General features: G+C 44.1%; 1 protein-coding gene across 1 annotated transcript in view; it reads left to right on the top strand.

The window, feature by feature from the left end:
• The first annotated feature begins 152 nt into the window (after nucleotides 1–152).
• The window catches only part of grin1b (glutamate receptor, ionotropic, N-methyl D-aspartate 1b), a 51,662-nt gene continuing 42,583 nt past the window's right edge, over nucleotides 153–9,231 (top strand). Inside the window, exons 1-5 of the mRNA XM_063195729.1 lie at nucleotides 153–401; nucleotides 1,914–2,048; nucleotides 4,379–4,555; nucleotides 7,464–7,526; nucleotides 8,985–9,082. Coding sequence (XP_063051799.1) covers nucleotides 153–401; nucleotides 1,914–2,048; nucleotides 4,379–4,555; nucleotides 7,464–7,526; nucleotides 8,985–9,082 — 722 coding nt within the window. The remainder of the gene's footprint in view (nucleotides 402–1,913; nucleotides 2,049–4,378; nucleotides 4,556–7,463; nucleotides 7,527–8,984; nucleotides 9,083–9,231) is intronic.

Raw genomic sequence — 9,231 nt, 5'->3', positions numbered from 1 at the left:
ACGGGCATTTCAATGTAATTACATTCCAGTGGTGTTGTTTTCAACCTGGTGTTGGGAGAACTTGGTCACCGGGGATCAGTTTACCTGGTCAACAGTCCAACGGGACACATTCATCAGCAGACGTGGTCTGTTTTTCTCCATAAACCATAAAAATGCGTCTTTATCTCTTAGCTCTTTTCATCTCGTGTTCTTGTGCTCGGGGTGGTTGCGAGCCGAAGATCGTTAACATTGGTGCGGTTCTGAGCCAGAAGAGGTTCGAACAAGTGTTCAAGGACGCGGTAGCCCAAGCAAACAATATCTATGGAAAGGAGAAGTTTAAGATGAACGCGATTTCTGTCACCCATAAACCCAATGCCATACAGATGGCTCTCTCTGTCTGCGAGGACCTCATATCAAACCAGGTAATCTTCCCCGAGCCCGAACATTGATCGTGAGCCATGCATGCGCTACAAAGGCATGCAATTAATTGCAGAAAATGCACCGTTTCCGTTTAGATGAAACAAAGCCACTGACATGCATTGAATGTGATGATCATGATATTTTCTTTAAAGATGTTGTTAATTGTGACATTTGTTGACTATTTCTTTCAATGGCGTAGCCCCTGGTAGGCTATTATCATTTTAATTGACGTTAAAATGGACCCAGGAGAATTTTCGTCGTGATTATAGAATGGGGGATTAGCCTACTAAAAAGCACAAACAAATAATGTGGTATTTACTGTAGAGTCTCATATAGCGTGTAACTCGTGCCTGCAATGACCTCTGTCTCAATGACTAAAATTTGACGTTTCCATTGTGTTTTCTCCGCTATGCACATTAATAGCTTAAATTATAATACAAACGATAACGAAATTACAATGGAGCGCTTAAAACAATGATCAGTGTTCTTCCGTAAAGTGTAGCCTAAATGTAGTTGCGTGGCCTCAGTGAAGTAAACTGTTGATTCCAATTCAGTTCACTGAATGAGTTGACAGTTCACATGCGAGGATAATTCTATTTGGCACTTGGAAAGCAAACCATTAGTAGGCTACAAGTCTGTCCTAAATTATCTCTATGAGACTGGCCATGCATGAGTTGAACCTTCTGTCAGTCCATTTGTTTTCTTTTATTTCATTTAATGTTGGCTGGATAACAGAGACATGCCAACCCAAATACTGGCGGACTGCGATTTGCCCATGCACGAATGCCATATTCCTCTGAGGCGCGTGAGGTGGGTGGCCGTGGTGGTAAACAGAGTGGCACCTCGCGTGCTCTCCAGCAGAAAGCAGACCTGCCTCCAGTTAACTCGGGCCATGACAAACGAGCCTCCCTTCTCATCAACCACGCGCTCTTTCACGGTTCATCCCGGCGCTCCTTTTCATGTTACACGTTTAGATCGAGGCCAACATGGCGTCAGCATAGCGGAGAAAGCAGCTGCTTTGTTCTGGTTGACGAGCGACGACCAGCTTCTGCCCTCAGTGATGGGAATGATTACTGGCTGTCGCTAGTGCATCATACAGGGCACACATAGACACACACACACACACACACACACACACACACACACACACACACACACACACACACACACACACACACACACACACACACACACACACACACACAGGATTGACATGAACATCTCCTTTGACAAGTTCCTCCCGGGTTCTACCTGTTCCATTGAACTGACAGCAAACCAGAGAGTGTCAGTAGTTTACAATGGACCTACAGTGTAAAAGACATAGGCCTATATTGGGTATCTCTGCCTGATCAATATGTATCATCATATAGAATGATGTGGTGTTATATCAACAGCATCCCATATAGTATTATAACCTAATCACATTTCCCACCCTCCACTCTGTAACCTATGTTTGGTGGTCCTGTGTGCCCAGATAATGTGGGTTTGTTGTTCTTGTCTCCTCCGGGCCGCAGGTGTATGCCATATTAGTGAGCCACCCTCCGCAGTCCAATGACCACCTGACCCCCACGCCGGTGTCCTACACCGCCGGCTTCTACCGCATCCCAGTGGTGGGCCTCACCACACGCATGTCCATATACTCTGACAAGGTGAGTTGTTGACCTATACGAGAAAACAGACTATTCGCAGCAAAGACCACTACTAGTCCTCATGGACAGAAGCAAAACCCCTTTGTGCTTATCATTGCCATCTGTAATAGTGTACAGTATCACATGCATAACCTTTTTCCAGTTTAGGCTAACGAGACCTCTACAGTATCCATGTGATAGCAAAATGGAGGGGAGATTGTAAGTGTGTAGGGCTGAACATTAGCATTTAATGTTACAGTTTAGTAGGTATGTTACATTCGGGTCTGAGAAACATCACAACCGATAACCTGTAGAGGTAGAATTGAGACAGGTCAAAAAGTGTCCATACACAAAATTCCATCGCTCAAAACACAGGTCTAGATATGAAGTAACTAGGTTAGCCATAGCTCTTATAATCAACCCAAAGGTGTGCTCTTCTCCACACTTTTCAAGGGAGACCATAATCCACCTTTGTTTTTATGTAATCTTATAATGCACACCGTTTTACTAGGGGAACACTAGTCACCAAAAATAATTACCACAGTATAATACTAATGTTAATACACAAGTGTCTTAGTATTACTTAAGACTCCTTGTAATGTTGTAGTGTTGTAGTAATATGACATAGAGTCTTTGGTAATATATTGCGACTTGGTCAGTGCCATTTTGGTAACAGCTAATTTGATAAGAGGGCCAGGAGTCTTAATTGAGTGTAACACACTACAGAGGATCTTTTACACCAATCAAATTGAAGTGGCCCACCAAGCGTTTTTGACTGAGAGTGCAAAAGAGGCTCCATGGCCACTCAGTTAGCGCTGCCGGAACGAAGCTAAACTCAATGGCATTTAGTCTAATGGACTAAATGCCAACGCACAATTTGTTTCGCCACCAGCAGATTCTCTCAAGTTAAGCATGTTATCAAAGTTTTAAAGTCCTCCTGTCACAGTATATTTCAGTCAGACATGTGCTATGGGTTATCATTATTGATTTATTTTTTCAATGTCTTGTTTATCAATGAAAGGGTTGAAATGAAGTTGTTGATTTCCATGTTCATAATGTGTTAGATTGTTTGTGCCCATGACACGTTAGATTTGTGATGAATGAAGAAAAAGGTATTGTGCCCATTTCTCTGTAATGTTGCACCGTATTCAGCATTCAGCCTCCTAAATGTTTAATGCTATGTCATACATACAACCAAAACACTATTACTATTTCATGAAGATGTTCTTGATCTGTCTTGATCCAGATACTTCAGAGAAAAGAAAAAAAATCGTATCTGTAAAAGTTATTGGCTTAAAACGATTGCCAGCATCCTGACACCATTATCCCCAGTGAAGTCCCTGCCCTGCTTGTTCCTTCCACGAGTGTGATGTGTGAGCATGTATGTGCATGTGTCCATCATCATGTGTGTATCAGAGAGAGAGAGAGAGAGAGAGAGAGAGATAGAGAGAGAGAGAGAGAGAGATAGAGAGAGAGAGAGAGAGAGAGAGAGAGAGAGAGAGAGAGAGAGAGAGAGAGAGAGAGAGAGAGAGAGAATGGTGTGACGGGATTGGTTTGTGTGTGTTTGACATTTACCGTACGTACTTCATGAGTGTGTGCGTGTGCATGTGTCTGTTGCTATCCTTTATCACAAAATTATTTTTATTCTAAATCTCTTCCCATTATTATCTGTGTCCTCTATAAAGCATATTTGTATGTCTTCAGTTTGTTTGTGTGTGTCTGTCTTTGTGTGTTTCTCCTGTAGTGAGGTGTACTGCTGCATGACTTCAGGGTGTGTCTGTGTTTGTTTGTTTGTTACTTCAAATAAATTGTGTTTTTGAGTGGCTTCAAAGAGTGTGGGTGGGTGGGTGCCTGTGTGAGAGTGTTCTTGTGTGGATGTGTGTATTTCTTCCTAAATGTCTCCGGGGTGTGTGTGTGCGTGTGTGCGTGAGAGAGAGGGAGAGATGGCGGGACAGTGAAGGAGTGTGTGTGTGTGTGTGTGTGTGTGTGTGTGTGTGTGTGTGTGTGTGTGTGTGTGTGTGTGTGTGTGTGTGTGAGAGAGAGAGAGAGAGAGAGAGAGAGAGAGAGAGAGAGAGAGAGAGAGAGAGAGAGAGAGGAGAGAGAGAGAGAGAGAGAGAGAGAGAGAGAGAGAGAGAGAGAGAGAGGCAGAGACAAAGACAAAGACAAAGACAAAGACAGCAAGATAGTGACTGAGCAAGAGATACTATATAAGCAGAATATAGGAGAGCATGTATGTGTCTATGTCGTTTGTCTGCACAGCAGGTACTAGTACGTATGTGCATTTTGTGGAGTGTTGGAGTGCCTGCTGCCTTGCCTCAAGTCGACCGTCTCCCTTGTGTGCACTCCCCCAGAGCATCCACCTATCGTTCTTGCGGACGGTGCCGCCCTACTCGCACCAGGCGCAGGTGTGGTTCGACATGATGCGCGAGTTCCACTGGAACCACATCATCCTCATCGTCAGCGACGACCACGAGGGCCGCGCCGCCCAGAAGAGGCTGGAGACGCTGCTGGAGGAGCGCGAGACCAAGGTGAGGTCACAGGGCCTCCGGGGTCAAAGGTCAGACACCTGGGAGGGCGTGTGTGTGTGGGACACTCGATATTGAATGTGTTTTGCAGGCGTGTGTGTGTGTGTGTGCAAGTGTGTATGTGTGTGGACTCTCTCAATGTTGTACTGTAATCAGAGCTTCAGAGTTCCTGTTAGTGGTGTTTTTTTTTTCCTTTTCCTTTCTGTCGCGTGTGTATGTGTGCTCATCTCTCTCTTCTCTCTCTTTCCATCTGCAACAGTGGCTAACATTTATTAATTGCCAGTGGCGTCAACAACGTCTTCTTCTTTAAGTGCTTTTTCTCTTGACAGATCTTCTCATCTTCTCCTCTCATTGCTTTTGCTCATGGTCAAGTTCTCCTACCTGTCAGTCTACTAAAGCAGGAGCACACCAAACCAAAAAAAAAAAAATCAGGTCCTAACCTGGGGCTTTGCAAATATGAGTACCCTGTAAATAATTGAAAAAACGTTGTTGAATTTTAATCGAATGTTGAGGACGTCCGGCTGATTATGTGTTGAGCCTGAGGCAGAGTCGTTTTTAATCCTTAGTGGTCAAGCGGTTGCAGTGTCTCCTGTTGGCTAATGCTCTGTGTCAGCTGAGGACGTGTTGTCATTGAGGTTTTAGCAAGTCGGAGTGAGCCGGAGCGCTATGAGAAATGGCCTGTCATAGCCGTGAAGTGCTTGAGTCAGGACAGTGAGCGCAGGTTTCCTAAATGGGAAACATATTTTTTTTCTGGTGTCTGTGGACATACAGTATAATCCGTGGCTGTTCCCCGTTGCAAGACGTGCTAAATATGATTCACACCTTTAATTAGAAGAAGGCGGCGAATCGTATCAGCTGTTAAAGAGCTTTGTCCAGTACAGCAGCATTCATTTGCATTTTCAGTCTGCTAAATAATTCCTGCACATTAATATACAATGCTATTTTCAGATTGGCATGTCCAAACAGCACTATCGTTTGTTTATTTATTTGACCCGCCCCCAATTACGCTGTCTTTGAAAATCATTGACATTTCTCAAGACAGATGTTTCCGGAATCCATTTGGAGGAAAGCGGCTGATGAGTGGACAGTATACAGTAGCTTCAGGCCAAAAGGGAATCAGCTTTGTAGACTGGCTGCAATGGTTTTGTAATCCTGTGATGAATACATCTCTGATATTTGTTATACACAATTGTATAGTTGGCATCATACAGTAGCTATTCTCACAGTTACCTCCAATGGTATTGATCATTTTACATGCCTGAGATAATAAGGATACAGACCTCTATGTTTTTGTAGAATATGATTAGCCAAAGCTCAACCTCTTTGGCTGAAAAATAAAAACCCTTAGTGTCTTCTAATGCTAGGCAAAACGCATTTATTATACCTAGATGTTCTGAAACACTTTAGTGGCTATGATGACTGTCACAAGATGTTCTGAAGGCAGTATACCGTAGTGGTTTTGCTGTTGAGGGAAGTTTCTGGGGAAAAAAAGATTTAAAAAAAAAAACCCCTCAAATTAAAACAGCCTCTCACTCACCACTGCCTATATAGGTTATGTGTCTCCCGTGGCCAGGCAAAAAAAAGGGTGTGTGAGTGTGCACGCTCGTGTGTGTGTGTGTGTGTGTGTGTGTGTGTGTGTGTGTGTGTGTGTGTGTGTGTGTGTGTGTGTGTGTGTGTGTGTGTGTGTGTGTGTGTGTGTGTGTGTGTGTGTGAGTGTGTGTGTGTGTGTGTGTGTGTGTGTGTGTGTGTGTGTGTGTGTGTGTGTGTGTGTGTGTGTGTGTGTGTGTGTGTGTGTGTGTGTGTGTGTGTGTGTGTAATTGAGGGAATTTCCTAGAAAACTGATGCGGCCGCATTAGAGTCAATTCATCAAAGAGTAACGCCGATCTGCATTAGGCTGTGGCTGTTTTTGCAAAGCAGGAGTTCCATCCAGAATGTGTTTGTTTACACCAGGGCTGTGAACACAGACAAATGGGAACTACTATTACTGTACTGTACACATACGTATATGAGCTTGTTGTGACGACAGTTCTTTTTTTTTGGCAGTACAGGCCCGTCGACAGGAGGGACAAAGGGATATGTTGTCCCGGGCCCAGGGAGATAGGGAGCCCTGAATTGGGTCCCCATTACATAGTATGTATTGTGTGGGGGGCCCTTTCAGATGACTTTGTCCTGGGCCCAGCAAAAGCTGTCAGCGGCCCTGTCCCCAGGTACAATTTTAGGCTTTTGCACATAAAATGTTACCAGAGAGATCCTGAATGATATCACATTGTACCTGAAAGTAAAGTACATGCTGTAATTGTCCTGCAAAAGGGTACTGCTTGTGCGACAACTGCTTGTACCGGTACAGTAGGTGCACAATAATACTTCCATTTTTTTGTGACTGCTGTGTGTGAGTGTCTTATCCAAAGGCCCACAGATGATATTGCTGATGTTGTCAAGTGTCGGCTGGAGAGAGATGGCAACAGAATAGCTTCGCGCAGGTGTGGTGTGCTGTGGTGTGCTGTGGTGTGGGTCCAGTGGACCCACGCTGATTTATTTCAGGCTGAGTGATGATCATTTAAACTTGGCCCCAGGACATTGAAGTCGGAATAGGGCTGAGCACCTCATTTAAATGCATTGCACACAGCTCCTAGCGCTTGCACAATGAGACACACGTTGCGCTGATCAGACACACTGAATGGAATCTTTTCTATTCAGATCCATTCTATTCTGGTGTATTCTATCTGGTTCGGATATTATTTTGTATTCCAGTGGATGATTGCTAGTTTTGCAAGCCCCAGTGTTAGAGACCCCAATTTGAAGCAGAAAAGTGGAGATTATGTTGGAATGCTGTGCTGCACACAACCATTTTTAACTGTTTATAATATTCTTCTTGTGTCTGCATATTTTCTCTGTGCACATTATTCATCAGAATAAAAACAGGAACTATGAAAACCTCGACCAACAGTCCTATGACTACAAGCGAGGACCCAAGGTATATCTATTTGCATGGTCAGTGCACGCCGCCCTCCAAGTGTACCGCCTCTGATCGTAGCATCTAGAAATCCAGACAAAAGGCAACAGCCAAATCCAGAGATATTCTTTATCCTGGTAGCACGTCAATTTTTTATGTTTGATTTTTTTTATCGATTGTTATTATTCCTTTTTGGTTAATTTCACTCGAGAATGTTTTTATGTTCCACAGCGTGTTAATCCCGCAAAAAAAAACAAAAAAAACACAGAGCATCGTTCCCCCCTACACCTTTCACCTTTTTTTCTTAGTTTTTTTTGTGTACCGGAATGCATGTTGGTGAAGCAAACGAGATTGCAAGTCTGTTTTCTTTGACATGGTGCGTGGAAATCTGGTCCAGTGAGGGGAAGAGGCCCCTATAATCCAGATATATCCTCCTCCTTTCTGCAGCATCCCTGACTTGATTTTTAATTTTTCATTTTTTTGTTTCCTTCTTTTTTCATTTTTTTGGGGGAAAGAAGCCTCCACCACAACCACCCCACAAACCTTACCTCTCTTCACACGTTTTTATTTTTCTTTTCATTTGAGTTGGAGTTGCATCGATCTTCTCCCCCCCCACCGCTCCCTTCTAACATGCACGTTCCCCCCACCTGGAGCCTTGACAAACCCCCTACCCACTCCCCCACCCCCCGACCTTCAGTTTTGCATGCAGAGATGCAGAGCCTCTATTACTCTTTCTCCTCAAAACAGCTTTTTTTCAGTTCAACAAGCAGATTATCTCGGAAACTGATCCACACCCCCCATCTCTCGAAAACTGCCCCTGAACAGCTCAAACCAAAAAAAAGAAAAAGAAAAGAGAAAACAAGTAAAAAAAAAAAAAAAGACAGAGAGACCTAAATGGGCGGAGCAGTGAAAAGCAAGAGAGCATGGTTTCAGCAAGCTGGGTGCAAACCATTTCCCCAAACTCGCGTCCTCTCCTCTGCCCTCTGACCTCATACCTTGCTGTCGACCTGGGTAATGTCCATTTTCTATTGGGCATTCATATTAACATCCACAACGCATACTGTACTGGACATATCTGTAAAAAAAATAAGCCTTGCTGTGAAACCAGCTTTGACACATAGACAAATGTCGTCATGTACCACAAGAATTATTATTTCCCAGATATATCACATGCACATATATTGAAACTTAAATGAATGTCCAATATGAAACTGCCGAGGAGTTTCATTACAAAGATTACAAAGAAGTTTTATTTGTCCATGCATGGAATTGTAAAAAAGCATGCATAGACGCATAAATGCATAAAAATATGGGATGCCTTAAAATTAGATTAACCAATGGACTTTACCCAAGTGGTCAAGAAGGCATGAGGTGAGAGGACAGAGGGAAGGAGGTGAGTTTGGGGAGATGATTAGCAGCCGCCATGCCGTGTTGAGGGAGGCCCCTTACATGACTAACATGGCTGCCGCTCTCTCCCAGGCGGAGAAGGTGCTGTTGTTTAGCCCAGAGACCAACCTCACCGCCATGCTGAAGGAGGCCAAGGACCTGGAGGCTCGCGTCTTCGTCCTCTCTGCCAGGTACGCTGTTGTAGTAGCTCCCTCTCTCTCTCTCTCTCTCTCTCTCTCTCTCTCTCTCTCTCTCTCTCTCTCTCTCTCTCTCTCTCTCTCTCTCTCTCTCTCCCATGTGCGCGTGCAAGCCTATGGTGACTGCATCTACACATAGTACG

This window comes from Engraulis encrasicolus, chromosome 3 (genome assembly GCF_034702125.1).
Source record: "Engraulis encrasicolus isolate BLACKSEA-1 chromosome 3, IST_EnEncr_1.0, whole genome shotgun sequence".
Taxonomy (NCBI): Eukaryota; Metazoa; Chordata; class Actinopteri; order Clupeiformes; family Engraulidae; genus Engraulis; species Engraulis encrasicolus.
This window is presented reverse-complemented; position numbering and strand designations above follow the sequence as displayed.